Source organism: Python bivittatus, unplaced genomic scaffold (genome assembly GCF_059951505.1).
Source record: "Python bivittatus isolate LINGU-HERP-01145 unplaced genomic scaffold, Pbiv_v1 ctg000700_np1212, whole genome shotgun sequence".
Lineage (NCBI taxonomy): Eukaryota > Metazoa > Chordata > Lepidosauria > Squamata > Pythonidae > Python > Python bivittatus.
In genome coordinates this window covers 52,502,081-52,517,214 of record NW_028277098.1, presented here as the reverse complement: position 1 = coordinate 52,517,214, position 15,134 = coordinate 52,502,081, and the positions used below count along the sequence as shown (strand labels likewise).

The 15,134-nt window shown below is 41.5% G+C and overlaps 1 protein-coding gene across 10 annotated transcripts in view; it reads left to right on the top strand.

Annotated features, from left to right (window-relative positions):
• SZT2 (SZT2 subunit of KICSTOR complex) overlaps window positions 1–15,134 on the top strand; it is an 80,225-nt gene that overhangs the window by 55,794 nt on the left and 9,297 nt on the right. For 6 of the 10 annotated variants that reach the window (XM_088153754.1, XM_088153753.1, XM_088153751.1 and 3 more), the window contains 16 exons: window positions 2,372–2,545; window positions 2,700–2,873; window positions 3,594–3,754; window positions 4,257–4,417; window positions 4,822–4,919; window positions 5,272–5,404; window positions 5,535–5,662; window positions 5,761–5,870; window positions 5,973–6,155; window positions 6,238–6,508; window positions 6,826–6,905; window positions 8,794–8,919; window positions 9,611–9,813; window positions 10,080–10,173; window positions 10,391–10,471; window positions 11,357–11,431. In XM_088153754.1, the coding sequence (XP_088009880.1) occupies window positions 2,372–2,545; window positions 2,700–2,873; window positions 3,594–3,754; window positions 4,257–4,417; window positions 4,822–4,919; window positions 5,272–5,404; window positions 5,535–5,662; window positions 5,761–5,870; window positions 5,973–6,155; window positions 6,238–6,508; window positions 6,826–6,905; window positions 8,794–8,919; window positions 9,611–9,813; window positions 10,080–10,173; window positions 10,391–10,471; window positions 11,357–11,431 (2,252 nt within the window). Of the gene's footprint in view, window positions 1–2,371; window positions 2,546–2,699; window positions 2,874–3,593; window positions 3,755–4,256; window positions 4,418–4,821; window positions 4,920–5,271; window positions 5,405–5,534; window positions 5,663–5,760; window positions 5,871–5,972; window positions 6,156–6,237; window positions 6,509–6,799; window positions 6,906–8,793; window positions 8,920–9,610; window positions 9,814–10,038; window positions 10,174–10,390; window positions 10,472–11,356; window positions 11,432–15,134 lie in introns of those variants that run through there. The other 4 variants (XR_015798427.1, XM_088153752.1, XR_015798428.1 and 1 more) reach the window with 4 other exon arrangements.

Below are 15,134 nucleotides of genomic sequence, written 5' to 3'. Positions count from 1 at the left end.
TATCAGAGTGGAAGTATAGTGTACTGGAGGATTAGCAAAAGTAGGTCTGATGCTATGTCCCCAATATGATGGAGAGGTACTAAATAATTTTTTAATCCCTCTCTGCCATTTGTGGGTTGTAATTCAGTGATGGCTGTTGTTCAGTGCTGATTGCACATTTTCTGATCCATGGTGAAGGAGACTAAAATGAAACAACAGGTAGATGAGGATATAATGTTCTTGAATAGAGAGCCAAACTGAGCAGGAATTAAAATACTTCTGCTTGGAACAAGACTTTCTGGGTTTTGGCCCATTCACTTAGCTGGTAATGTTGATTTGTGTTGATTGGTGTTGCCCATACGCAAAGAGAGTAATGCATGTACTTTGACATATTCTTGCCTCCCTTTCCACCTGCACTGTGGTTTGGTTGTGTGGGTAATGCATCACTTCAAAGTGTGTCTGACCATTCTTCTGTCACATAGGTTCCATGTTGGATCTTGTGCAGCACCTGTTTCCACCTTCCCAGTTTCAAGGTAGCTTCCTGTAGATTCCAGTGGGCCACTGAACTTCTTCCAGTGCTGCTTCCCATCTTCATTTTGATCGCCTGCCTGCTGTGCTGTTGGCTTCTGCTCTGTTGTTTACCGTGTCACCCATTTTTCCTCTTCAGTGTTGTCACCCAGACCTTTTCCAGCTCCAATCCTTTCTTCTAGTTCCAAGGAGAAGCCTTTCTTCAAGCAAGGATTATTTGTTGAGGTTAAAGAATTCACAACAAAAACAGGAAGTAATGGCTGTATGTTCTGCATATTTTGTGGCTTCAGATGGAGATAGAATAACTATTTTTCTTTTCGCATTTAAACCTCCCGGTTATAACATTCTTGAAACAGTGATGGGAGCAAAGCATTTTGCATGTTTCAGAAGATCTATATAAATCTATGAAGCATATGCTACTGTAGGGCTTATTTTGCAGCACAGATCAATAGGCTATTTTCTTCTATTCTGTAATCTTGGAATTGTGGAGTGGGTTTCCATAATACTCTGGCATAATGGTGGAGCACTGTGCAGCTGATGGCAGGTTGATGGATAGCTTGAGATGCCTGATCCTGCAGTGCATTGTGAAACAGTCCTAACTAAATGGATTTTACGCTCAAGGTCAGAATAAATGCCAAGCTTGGGCAAGAAATTTTCCTGGTGACATGTTTGCTCAGGACCTTGCTCAGGATCAGTTTGCTTCTGTAAGAGGGCTTATTGCATGCTGGATCAGTGGAAATGGGACTGGAACACTTGAGTGCCTTTTGTCTTATGCACCTTTTGGAGCAGGTTCTTTACATATAGATTGATGGATGGATTTCTAAGTATTTTTGGCAACTTTCGGCCTTATGATTCTGTACCTAACAGAGAATAGATGACACTACTAGTTCTTCCTTCACCTCTGTTCTCATGTGGCTGTTGAGTCAATAACATGATTATGTTTCAGCAGTGCTGAATATAGGAGACGGAATATACTTAAAGGCAAGGAGGATCAGTTTGCTTCTGTAAGAGGGCTTATTGCATGCCTGGAATAGGCTCTCTTTCTCTTTCCTAGGCGTGGTTTAGGAGGCATATCTCCACGTGATCTATTTCTTTCCATGCAAGGCTATATCAAACCGAGGCCATGCTAATAGGAGGTGCTGAGCATGTTATGATTACCTTTGACGATGGGGTGCATGCTTGTGATAGCATCTACAATGCCTCTGCCATCATGCCACCTTCTGCATGGAGGAAACTCACTATAGTTGATGCCATTTTAAAAACCTAGAATGCTGTTGGTGTCTGCTGATGCTATCTATAGAGTGTTTTCTTACCTCCTTGCACATCCTTCTTAGGAACATGGGCACGAAAATATTAGTAAGAGATTTTGCTTGGCAAAGTACGATTCCTACAGTTTGACCATTTGTCATTTTCTTGTTTTTCCATGGGTAGTAATTGATGTGGTGTATTTACAGGCCAAAAGAAGGTTAGAAGAACTGAAAGAGTCCCACCACAAACGTTGATCCCCAGTTTTCAAGGGATCTTGACACAGTATAGGAAAGGAGCTGCTTGCTTGCTTGCTGCTGTTTGCTGGAATAAGTAAAAATAATCTAGAGAGGGCTGATCAGTTGTCTGATGCTTTTGCTGGCTGAATTTTGCTAAGCCTGCAATGAATGCCACTGTTCTGTAGGTAAAAGCCCATTCCTAGTGGGGGCCGGTCTCTTCATTATCCACATGTATGTTGATTTCCTTGTCCACATTTGTTCTACCCTTTCTCTCTGCCCATCCTTTTTTTTAACCTTCCTGAGTAGCATCCCAAGGATGCTGAGTTTCTGTAACAAGTACCAGGTGAGTGGGCTCAAGCACACCTTTTATTTCCCTGCAGGTGTCGCATGCATTGCCCTGTCCTTTGTGGATGACTGTGGAAATCCCATTTCACTGGCTCGCTGGGTGAGGCCATCCGCTGTCCTGCTGAGCACTTCATTTCTACCAGAGATGGATTTTGAGAGCTTGACTATGGTCAGCAAGCATGAGTCTGAACCTGGCAAATCACAGCCAGGTAGGAAGGCAGGGCTTCTGTTTTCTGAGAGATAGTTTGGGAGCAAAATAATGCGACCAGGTGCACATCTGGCTGCCTAAGTTCAGGGATCATTTGGGAATTGCCCATGCCTTTTCTAAGAGGCATTGTCTTGAAACAGACTTTTTCTTTGCAGCCCTCTCTCCTCTAGTGCGCCTTGACATCTGGGAGAAGGGAAACATCAGCTTGTTGCAACTGTCTGAAAGACTGCGTAGTGCCCTGCGCCATGCCCTCTGTGATGCCCTCATGGAATTTCATGTGCTACCCAATCCATTGTGTGTTGAGCCATCCACTGAGTTAGAGGATCCGGGTAAGATCTTTCAGTTTCCGTGCCACTAAATTCTGTGAAATTATTGCAGCCAAGTGCTTCCTGGCCTTCATATAACTGTTCTTGGATGTGAGGGTGATCTGACTGTGACATCTGTCACTCTATCAATCGCCAGGGTTGATTCGGCCGATCTGGCTGGCTAGGTGGGTGTCCCCTTCCTCCCTTACTGCTCCATGTGTGTCCCTCCTGAAGCTGCATGCGTGGTGGAAGCCGACGACCATCCCAGATAGAAGGAATGTACCAATCTTCTGTCAAGGGTATATGGTAGCTGCGCTTCCCTGCTAGAACCTCCAGACAAGCTCATATGACTGTTCTTAGGAGCAAAGGAAACTGTCTCAGTGAATTTAATTCTGTATTATCTAATTGCTCTTGAGGCTTCTGATAAGAGTCTGTCTTTCCTGAACTCCCCTGGAGATAGCAGGACTTGAACTTAGGAACATTCGTGTGCAAAGGCACACACCTTACCATGTAGTTCTAATTCTTTTCCAAGGTTGTGATTGCTTTTTGTGGAGTTCTTTTTTGCTGGCTGCCACATAAAACGAACTCATTGAGGCTAAAACAGCTTCTAAAAGACATGGAAAGCCACATTGCTTAAGACAGTTCTTCCTATAGAGAAGAACTGTGACTGGAAAAAGAGAGGGAATTTCTGGTTTGAACAGTGTGGGATCTTTACTGTAGCTGTAATAGAGACTCTGCTTTCAGGAAGCCTGCGCCGGACAATGTCTGAATCAAAAGGACTGACTCAGCATGCCAGAGGCAGAGTGTGCCCTCCATCTCTGCCCTTCCCAGTGCCCAGCACAATTCTGGGTGAACCTGTCACACCTACAAGCAAGATGGGACGGCGGAGCTTCTGGGATATGCTGGTAATGACTATGGAAGATGGTGGTGGGAGCTGCTTTGAGTGTGGTGAAGGGGGAGGGTCAAAACTCACAAACAGAAACTAAATTAAAGAACTGTTACGGCAGAGCGCAAGCCTAGAAACTTCATAAGACTGTTGGTACACTAGCCACATTTTGTGACCCCCTACATACTTCATAACTCAACCCTTTCCAGCTCCAGACTGTTAAGAGGTATTTTTCAGCTTAGTGGGTCACAGGTTCCAGGAATGCTTTGACATTTACCCCATAAAGGGTCTCTAGAAAAGGCCTCTGGTCTGATGGCATAGTTGCATACCTGTTTTAAATCAGACCAACAATATGTGTCAAGCACTATAGATATTTGTATCCTATTATGAATGGATTATTATAGTATTCTTTGAATGTTTGAAAAAGACCATATAAATGCAGAATGTGGCAGTAATAAAAAAGCTTGAGTAATACAGAAGCTTAACAGACAGGTTTTTCTGTGTTCTGTCTTAATTGTCAGAGCAAACCAGAGATGATCGAACAAGGAAGCCCCAAGACCACAGATGACATAGTGTTGGAGCGGCCTGAAGAGAGTCGTAGTCGCCGTCGCCATAAGACTGAGAGTGTAAAGCAACCCTCAAGCCAGGAGCGTGCCGCTTCAGAGCAGGAACAGACCCAAAGGCAAGCATGATAGTACTTTCTATCTCACATCTTCTTCTAGGACATGCTGGCTGGGGAATTCTGGGAGTTGAAGTCCACATATCTTAAAGTTGCCAAGGTTGAGAAACACTGTTCTAGGAAATTGTGGGAGGGGTTATTTCTTCCATGCCAAATCCTGCACTTTTTTTTTTATTCACTGGAATGTACATGAAACTCCCACATCTTCAAAATGGGTCTAATCTGATAAGTAATAGGACAACTAGGTGTTACTAGGTACAGATCATAGTGTAAACCTTGGGCATTTGAGAAGGGGGTAAGCAAGAGATCTGCTTTCTCCCCCCCCCGCCCAATTTTTCCTCCCTGGATCTTTTTTATCCTTGAATCACTTGGATTTTGATGTTAAATAATAGATTTTCTCTTCATAGACGTCGGACCTGCCAGCTAGAAGAGGGAGATGTTGGAATTTTGCACCCAGTTTTCAGTCAGACATGCCAGTCCTGGATGGCTTTCATGAACCATTTGGGTATGTTTCTAATTCTGTGTCCTGATCATTTCCTTGTTTCCCTGGTTTCAGCTTAGTTTAAAAGCATGGAGATTCTGCTTTTCTTTCTGTGTTCAAACAACATTTTAAATCTGGATCTCCTTTCAGGGAAAAAAACAACAACAATAGGAACAGATTCTGTTCCTTTAGTCCAACTCCTCTAGCTGGGAAAAAATAGTTTGCAGTCATAAGAATGATGATAAAAGCTCAAAATCCAGAATAAGGTTAAATAATAATTGAATCTTACTGATGAGCCACAAAGGAACTGGCCTTTTTGAAAAATATTTTGCTGGTGAATTTTGTTCAGATAGATATTGGTTTTCTCCCTGTGCAGGATGTCCATCTGTGCAACAGTGTGTCCTAGAAAGTGTCTCCCGCTTCCTGCTGCCTTCCATCATGCTGGAAGTAGTGAATCTTGTCACTACTTTAGCGAGTGACACCACTATCAAAGTGTTTGAAAAAGTCAGGTAAATGCTGAGGTTAAACTGTCCAGATAATAGGGAGCTGCCGATGGTCTTAGGGAGCTTCCTTAACAAAGATGGAAATAATGCATGTGGAAGGGGATATCTCTGTGTAATATCTTATCCTTTGCTGCAGTGGTCCTCAAGGCATGTCCTTTCTGCCATACTCCCTGACACCAGGCACCAGTGCTCGACCAGCTGTTATTCGACATTTTACTCTGCTGGGACGGAGCTTCCACCAGTGGCGCTGCACCACAGAACAAGGTGAGTAACACAGTGGGGGGAAATGAGAAAAGCAGTCTGGTTCTTTTACTGCCTCTGGGTTCAGGAACTGTATTCCATTATGCAATCCTATCTTCCAGCTGTCAAAGGATTCCAGCGTTTTGAGAGTACTGAGCTTGGCTCTTCAGATAAGGGTTGTGATGTTGCTCCCCGACAAAGATTCCTCTTCATGGAAATCATTGACAAAAAGGTATGTATTTATGAGTGAAAGCTAGGCAACAATAAAATTAATTTGGTGGTCTGATCAAGCAGTGCTGAGAATGAGCTTTTCTTGTCTCATTTTTCCTTCCAGTTGGTGCTTTACACTTACAATTGGTCGGTAGACCTGGGCAGTGCCCTGAACAACTCTCTCACTCGCTTACTACAGTGGCAGAATGCCCGAGCCCACGTGGTACACTGTCTGCTTAGCCAGAAGCTTGGGCTATTCCATCATTACTGTTATATGGACACTCCATGGCATGAGGACAGCAAGCAGGTATCTCTGCTTCTTTATATTCTTTGCTTCTGTTTTCATGACTTTCTGCTTCTAAACTAATACTGCATCTCTCTTTGTCCAGGAGCAAAATCCCTTCCTAAACTCTACCCTGGAAATTGATGCTCTGATTCGGAGCCCTAGTGTTCCTCCAAGCAAGGAGCAAGGTCGTCTCAGCAGTTCTGCACGCATCTTGCAGCCTTTACATTTCCCTCCTGATATGGTGCCCTTTGATGAAGCCCTTCGAGATGTTTCAGTCATCCAGCCTATTGTTCACAAACTAGAACAGGGTGTTCATGACCCTGTAGCCCAACATGGAGCTCAGTTCCTGGAGATCAAGAACACAGAGAGGAAAGGTAGGTGTAAAGTTAGCTATAAAGGGGAATGGTAGGCAAGGTCTGGCATTATTAAAGTTCTGGGGCTGTTCTGAGAATCCCTGTGTGAGAACTGGCCAAGGAGGAATTCAGTGAGGCAGACAAAGACAAGGCAATAGAATGGAGCCAGCATTAGTTCCCATTTCTGAAGATGTCAAATCTATAGTATATGCATTTGTATGAAACCTTAAAGGCATAAGTTTTCAATTGGGAATGCTCTCTGGCAAAGAAGAACCTGATAGATCAAGAACCTCAGAGTCCTGCTCTCTTCAGCTCCTGCTCCTGTTCCCGTTCCACAGAGCTGGAGAAACAGATGAAGATTGAGAACCTTTTTGTGACATGGCAACAGCGTTCCGCTCAATCCAACATGCCCATCAGTGTGAGTTTGGGGATGGGACATGGGGCTGGGATGTGAGAAGCTACAAGAGTGATTTTATTTGCATAAAATGTTCTTTTCTATAAGGAAAGACTGTGAATTAAGCCAGTGGAATCTTGGAATATAGTTCTCTAGGGATCATTTCCATTGCTGCTGTTCTCATGCTGGTGTAAACTCAATTTTGTTCATTACCAGTGTTTATCACTTGTTTGGACAATCCTAGTTTACTCATAGGAATGCCCTCCTCTCCTCCCTCCTATATCTGTTCCTAGATGTGGGCATTGTGTGGAGCTTATAAATCATGCACTTCTCTTGTAAGTTCTGTGAGTACAGCAGTTTTAAAAAGTGCCAGTGTTATCATACAAATCATAATACAAATGTACACAACTAGTTCCCCTAATGTGTTACTTCACTTTTGCAACATTCAGGAACAGGGAAGAAAAACAGCATAAGGGTAGTTGGCATATGAATTGTTCCTTTGCCATTGCTGACTTTGCCAAACGGTTACATACTCCATGTAACACACTATTCATAAAGAATGTTTATGAGGTTAGTGAAGAACACAGATAAGATGTTCCAGATATTATTTCTAACATATGATCAGGACTTTCTGGAGTTGAGTAGATAAGAAATATCACTCTGGGTATAAAATTACTATAAGCAAAAATACTGACAATTATATGAGAACTCACAGATGAAGAGCACTAACATTGGAATGAGTGTTCTGTTAGAATTCTTTATAAAATGGAGATATGGTTTGGGATTGTTTAACAATTATTTTAACTTGTTACTTAAGGGCAAGCGAGAACCAGTTTGGTTAAGGCATCAGTCTAGAAACCGGGAGACCATGAGTTCTTGCTCTGTCTTGGGCATGAAGCCAGCTGGGGGATCTTGGGCCAGTCACTCTCATTCAGGACTCTAGGAAGGAGGCAGTGGCAATCTACTTCCAAAAAATCTTGCCAAGAAAACTACAGGGACTTGTCCAGGCAGTCGCAAGAAGTCAATAATGATTTGAAGGTGCCAAAAAAAAAAAAAACCTTAAGGGCAGCTTACCAGAAATCATGGCATATCAGGGTGTCACCCTCTCTTTGTCCAAGAGACACAATAGACTTTAATCATGTTTGCAACTCAGGAGCTAGCAAAAACAGCTACATTCAGAAGAACAGATGAATCAGCTTTCATCTGCTCTGAATATCTTTAAGCAGAGAAAGATTTATATGATCTGAAGAGAAACCAGAATGATATCCTGATTCAGGCTCCACTGTCAAATCTTATAGTGGAATAAATTAGTTTTACATTAAATATTGACAGGATATAATTGTTGGGTTCTTGGCACTCTCTGAGTTTGGTTCTCATTTGGCAGATGTTTTGTTACCTTACTCAGAACACCATCAATACATTAATATGCAATATGGGTTTCGTGGCTGTTTTTATATAGCTTATAGAGCACCAAGTACCCAATAGTTCGACCCTGACTACCTATATTTGCCACTAGTGCAAGGAAAATTAATTTTCATATAGTGTCTTGGCCATGTCAGAGCAGATCTGATAATCAGTGATACAGTTTTTCTTTCCACCTGAAACAGCATAGTCTGCTGTTTTTTGCCAGATAAGTAAGTTTGAAGCAGCAGATAAATTTACCTCTTGTTCCTCTTTGGTTCTCTGCAATATATTTAACAGAGCAGACATTCAGATAGGATCAGTGGTATGCCATACCTCCATATGTTGCCTGTGGTCCAGAGAAAAAAACACTTAAGAGGGAGATTTTGGCACCTTTGCCTTTGAAAGCTTCCCCTTTGTTTCCAGGAATTTTACATCAGTGGGGCATTAATAAACAAATGAAATAGGCCTAGCATTATGCACATGTTTTCTCCTATGTGTATGTGTGCAGCTTGCAGACCTAGAAACCCTGAAGCAGTCATCACGCTTGGTCCATTACTGTGCCACACCCCTGCTCTTTGATCCAGGTTTCCGGCAGCAGATTCAGGCTGACCAACAAAGCAAGCTGGAAGGCAAGGTGAAGCACGGGGAAAGGGAAATGCACCTTTTGTAATCGCTTTCCTCCTTAACTACTATATGAGGGAGGCACATAAGAGGATTTTTCCCAGATTGAACTAATTGAATGAACTATTTGACAGGAGCCCGATAAAAGATATTAGAGTAAAACTTCCATTTAAAGAATCACTGGGGTGATTCCATCTATTCATTTGGAGAGATACTTTTGCATATGCATAAGCAGACTATCTGCCATTTTACACATATGTGAAAGTATACATCAGACCTCCTGGTGCTTTCAACTCCATTCCCAATGGTGCCCTCCCACCATTGTTGCCAATCTTCCTGCAGGACCCTCATCCTGCTCCAGAACTTTCCCACCACCAGACTTCCCTTTGGCTTATCACCCCTTCCAATCTTCTCAGAAACAGAAAACTTCAGTTTCATGGACATTGTCTATTATTTTGGGGAAATGTCCAGACTTGGATTTTGTCCATTGTATCTCAAGTCCATTAGATTGAGGTCCATTAAATCCTATTATTATTGTATTTTCGAAACAAGTTGGGGCTGAGTTAATATGGTCTGGTTCTCTCTTAGTTGTCAAAGCTGTTTTATGGGTTCACTGCAAGACTGAAGCCCAAATGTCACTATAAGGTCATTAGTTCAAATTTTCTCTGAGAAAATGTCATTATCTGATTGTTTGCTGCATTCAGAAGCGCCATCGTTCCAATGACTCTACAGCATCTGGTAGAGACCGTAGCCACAGTTGTGACTCTGCAGAAGGGCTACCTTGTCGATCCAAGGATGAGGCCTGGCTGCTGGAACTATGTCATGCCTTTTTGCAGCAATATATACAGTATCTGCAGAGCATGGGCTTCATCTTGGTACAGGTGCGCCCAGCCTCACCTGCTCGCAGGTTAGTATAAATTAGCAAGGAGAGGTGATTTACAAGTGAAGAGGGAGGAGCTTTTTGAACTGTTGTGGGTAGCAGCAAAGCACATGACATAGACATGCTTTCTTGCAAAATATGTTTGAAAAATTATCAGTTGGAAAAGCTTGGAAATATTAAAAGGAGACATGTGGGATTTTAAGTCTATTAAGATCTCTTGAATCAAAAGGTGATGGGAGGCTATTCTTGTAGATCCTTGATCTTCCAGTTTCTGTATTACTCTGGATTTCCAGCAGCACCAGCCGGATCAGAGCTCTGGCATCAATGGGCAGTGAGACACGGGGCTCCTTCTCATACTCCAGGCCAAAGGTGGATGGGAGTCCAAAGGTAAGAAACCTAGATTTGAGCAGGGTGGTGGCAGGATCTGTTGGCATAGTTGCTCCATCCTAGATGGGCAGTTAGCTGGAGGGAGGATGGGCCATCTAAGAGAGGGATGGAGCCTCATGTTCTAGCCAATGATTCCTTTGGGAGCTATATTTTCTAGTTATCATCTAATAATCCTGGAGGTGTACTCCTGAAAAAAAAAAATGTATTGATTTTCTAGACCATGAACCCTCCTGTCACTACATACCATTTGCAAAGAGCTTTGCCTGGAGGCATTGTACTAATGGAATTGGCTTTCCAGGTGAGTGGAAACTGCCTTTTGCCATGACCAGACCATATGGCTTAAGTAGGAAGAGCCACTGTCAGGGTTCCTAGATTAGCACATTCTCAAGATGAACTACAAGTACAATGGGGAAAATAAGGGTATGGCCAATCATTGTGAGATGGTGTGCACTAGAATTGCTCAATTGGTTGGGGGGACTTTTCCTAGGCTGAAGGCCACATTTCAGTTTTGAGTACTCTGTTGGATTGGCACTCTAAAAATATGGATTGAATCTGGGGCAAACTAATCTTCATTTCATTTCATTTACATTTATATTCAAATGTAATTAAAATCAAATATAGTTGTTATGATGCCTTCAGTTATATATTTAATCATTTCCCCTTAATATCAGATTAAACGCTACTATTTGCAACAAATTTTGGAAGTCTTGGGGTCCACATGCAGCAGTTGAACTATAGAAGGAAAAATAGAGTTGAGATAACCATCTTGGATGGAGGCAATGTTTCCTTCATTGAATTAGCTGTTTTAAAGAATAATATTTATTTTGTTTTACTCTCTTTCAGGTGCTTTTAGCTCTTAACATATGCTTTTTCAGTCATATGTTTATGTGGCATACAACTACATCTCTGTTGTTGTTGTTGAGTACAAATTCCCTTTGGAATTTGGACATATTTGAAATACTTCTTTCCCTTTTTACACATTACATACACACACACAGACTCACACAAACCTATCTGCCTCACAGTTTCTAAATAAACATTGCAATACACACCACCACAAGAAGCAGATAGGATAATCTCCGAGGATAGTCTTCACTGTGGGATAGTTAACAAAGGGATCTGCAACATGTGGCTGTTAGGGGCTGATGAAAGTTGATATTTCATCTTTTGCTCCTCTTCTTAGGGATGCTATTTTTGTGTGAAGCAGTATGCGCTGGAATGCTCACGAATCCCCATGGGCCAAACAGTCAACTCACAGGTAATACTGCCATGTTTTGGGTTTCCCCAAGAGGCAAAACTCAGTGGATATAGAAAATGTCATCAAAATATATGTGCAGGAAGCAGCTTGAACTTTGAAGGCCACATGTTCTCTTGATTTTGCATCCCAGGAATCCAGAATCCTGCTCATCACATGTACATGTTTCTCCAGTACTTGAGCCACTCTCAAGTATTGATTGATTGATTGATTGATTGATTGATTGATTGATTACATGTCATCATGTGAGTGGCAACTCTTAGTGGCCACATAGATAAACCTTCTCTGGGACCATCCTTCAGGTTTCCCAATGGTGCACCCACTGTTGATGTAATTGACACCATCCATCTTTCTGCTGGTTGTCCTCTTCTTCTCTTTCTTTCCACCTTTCCCAGCATTATAACTTCTCCAGAGAACTAGTTCTTCATATAATGTGTCCAAAATATGATAACTCAGATTGTTCTATGGTCCATTTTATGGTTTTCTTGGCTATCCATGGCATTTCAAGAGTCTTCTCCAACATCAAAGTTCAAAAGCATCAATACTGTTTCTAACCTGCTTCCTCAAAGCCCAGTTTCTGATCCAAAGAGTGTCACAGGGAAAACCATTGCCTACATAACTTTGATCTTTGAACATGTAGACAATTCACTGCATCTGAATATCATTTCCAAGACCTTTTTTTGCTATTGTTGATAGTCAGTTCTAAAAGGCAGAAGCTATTCACCATTTGGTATCTTTATTGTCAGTTCTAAAGCTGTTGGTTGTACGTGTAGTCATTAGTTCTTCTTTATATTTAATATTGGTCCTTGACTTTCATTACTAGAACTTCCAGATTATTTGCATTTTCAGCTACCAGAATAATATCATCAGTATAGCACAGGTTATTAATGTTTTTCCCTGAAATTTTAAAACTACATTCATCTTCTTCCAGTCTCCCTCATTATATATTCAGCTTTTGGTTGAATAAATAAGGAGAGAGTATACAGTCTTCTCTCACTCCTTTGCCTATCTGAAGCCAATCTTTTTATGTTTCACCATGCTCCGTCCAGTCTTTGGGTTCCTGACCTGTGTATAAGTCCTCATATGAGGACAATGAGAAGTTCCAGAATTCCCATTTTCCTAAGCACATTCCACAGTGTGACATGATCAACACAAGCAAAAGTCTTTCTGTAGTCAATGAAGTACATACTGACTTTTTCATATTCTTGGCTTTCTCAAATATCCAGTGTGCATCAGGAAAAACATTCTTTGTCCATCAACATTTTCTAAAGCCAGCTTGAACATGTGGCATCTCCCTTCCCATATATGGCTTTAATCTGCATTGGATGGTCATAAGCATTATTTTGTTGGCATGTGAAATTAAGGATATTGTGTGATAGTTTGCACACACTGTTTTCTTTCTTTACTGTTGGTGTATATATTGACCTCTTCCAATTTGTGGTCACTGTGTCATTTTCCAGATTTGTTGGCATGGTTTGGAACATTTACTGATTCTTTCTTCTCTTAATCATATTTCTGTAGACATTCTGTCAATTCCTGCAGCTTTCTGACTTGGTTATAACTGGATTGTCGATCTAAGTTCATCTTCTAGTACTAGAGTTTCTTGTAAATCAGGAATATATTCTAAAGTATCTTGGATGTTGACATCTCTACAAAATACTCCTTCCATCTGTTTGATCTTCTTTGAATAGTTGCTATTTGTCCATTGACATCCTATAGCATACCAGTCAAGGTTGGAACCTCCTCCTAATTTTGGAGATCTTTTGGAAGATTATCCTTAGTTTTCCATGTCTGTTTCCATCTTCAGTGCCTTTACAGATGTCATTGTATTGCTTCTTGTCTCTTCTGAGAGGTCTCTGAAATTCTTTCTTATGTTCCTTCTTGAGATCATTGCCTTTCTTGGCTTTAGCTTGTCTTCCTTTGGCAATTTCACCATTCATTCTATCATCCAGTTTGCTTTCTTCTGTTTCTTGGTTTTTGCAGTCTCTTTTCACATTTATCCTTAACAAGTTACTTGATTTCATTTCACAGTTCCTCTGGTTTCCTGCCAGTGCAGTTCATGGCTTCAAAGTGATTCCCATTGTTCTCCTTGAAAATGGTGGGCAGATGCTCAAGATCATATTGTGGAAACTGGTTGGGTTTGTTTTTCCACTTCGACTTGACTTGAAACTTACACATGAGCAGTTTGTGATTTGTTCCACAGTCCACCCCTGCTGTTGTTACTGAGCTCTTCCACCTCCTTGTACAATAATATAGTCAATTTGATTTCTGTGTAATCCATCTGGTGATCATGTATATAGGCATTGTTTTGGTTAGTGATGAATAAGTCATTCTCCTGCTTCATTTCTGTTCCCTAGGCCATATAGTCCAAATAATTTTCCTCCTTACTCCTTCCAACCACAAGCAGCACATCTTGCTTGCATGTTTTGTTGATTTTTATTGAACTTAACCATAAAACTTAGGTTAGGGCATAAACCTGGATAACTGTCATATTAAAGAGTTGTCTGTAAAGTCTCACAGATGTTATTTGGTCATTGAGTGCATTGTATCCATTAACTCTCTTTGCTCTAACTTTCCTGACTATGAAATCAGTGCTATTCCTTCCTTGTTTTTTGTGTACTGGGTAGTAAACCATATGATCTTCTGACTGAAAAGAGTCCAGTTCCAGTCCATTTCTATTCACTGATGCCTAAGAGTCGATGTGTAGTCAATTCATTTCATCGTTCACTGTTCATGCTTTTGATGTTCCATGTTCCTACTCTAATAATGTCCTTGCAGCTTCAGATTTTCTTTTCCTATGTTGCAACGTCAGCAGATAGACATCTGGAAGGCTTTAATATAGCCACATCATAAATGGCATTAGTACTCTGAAAGATCCTCCGCTCTTCCTGAGTATATTAAGCACCATCCAGCCTGAGAGGCCTGACATATGGAACTATATCATCAATCCTTTTACATAATCTATCCACATGGTTTTCATGATAAAGTGCAAAAATGGTTTACCATTGCTTTCTCCCTCACAGTATGAAATGATGCCTTTGCCATTGTCAATAAAGTGTACATCCACCTCTGGTATTTTCCTATATTGCTGCTGCTGCATATAGGTGACTGCTTTAGCTAGGCAGCTGGGATGACCTGCAGACTTTAGGTGACCCAGCTGGGAGTATATACTATTTGCATACACTCCTGGAATTCTTTGCTCATCCCTCCCAGGAATTACTCCCCCCCCCCATAATGAGGCAGCTTAGTAGGACTTGAGGGGAGCATCCTCCCATATGTCACTGTTATTTAATCCCTGTTTCTTACATTCTGTCAGGCCTGGGGTTGCATGATACTGGAAGGCCTGACCTCCCTAAGATTAGGTATGCAGAAAGCTTGATTTCATGCTACAGACTTTCCCTAGTCTTGTGTATAAATGTAGGTTTTTTCTTCTCCTGTCACATTATACTGACAACCCATTCAGTAGTCTTCAGCTTTGATTTCCAGAACGGAGTGCATCTCAGTTGCATCTTGATTCCTATATTATCTGTAGCTTTTGCTGAAAAATTGCTGCACAGGCCATCCACGGAGTGCAGAGTTACAGACCACCTCTTATTATCTCACTAGGTGGAGATGTGGACACAGTGTGAGAGGAAGAGACTCTCCCTTTTTGTTTGGGTTTGTTCTTTGTTTGGTCATGTCTACACCTGGTTGTACTGGGTCTCTT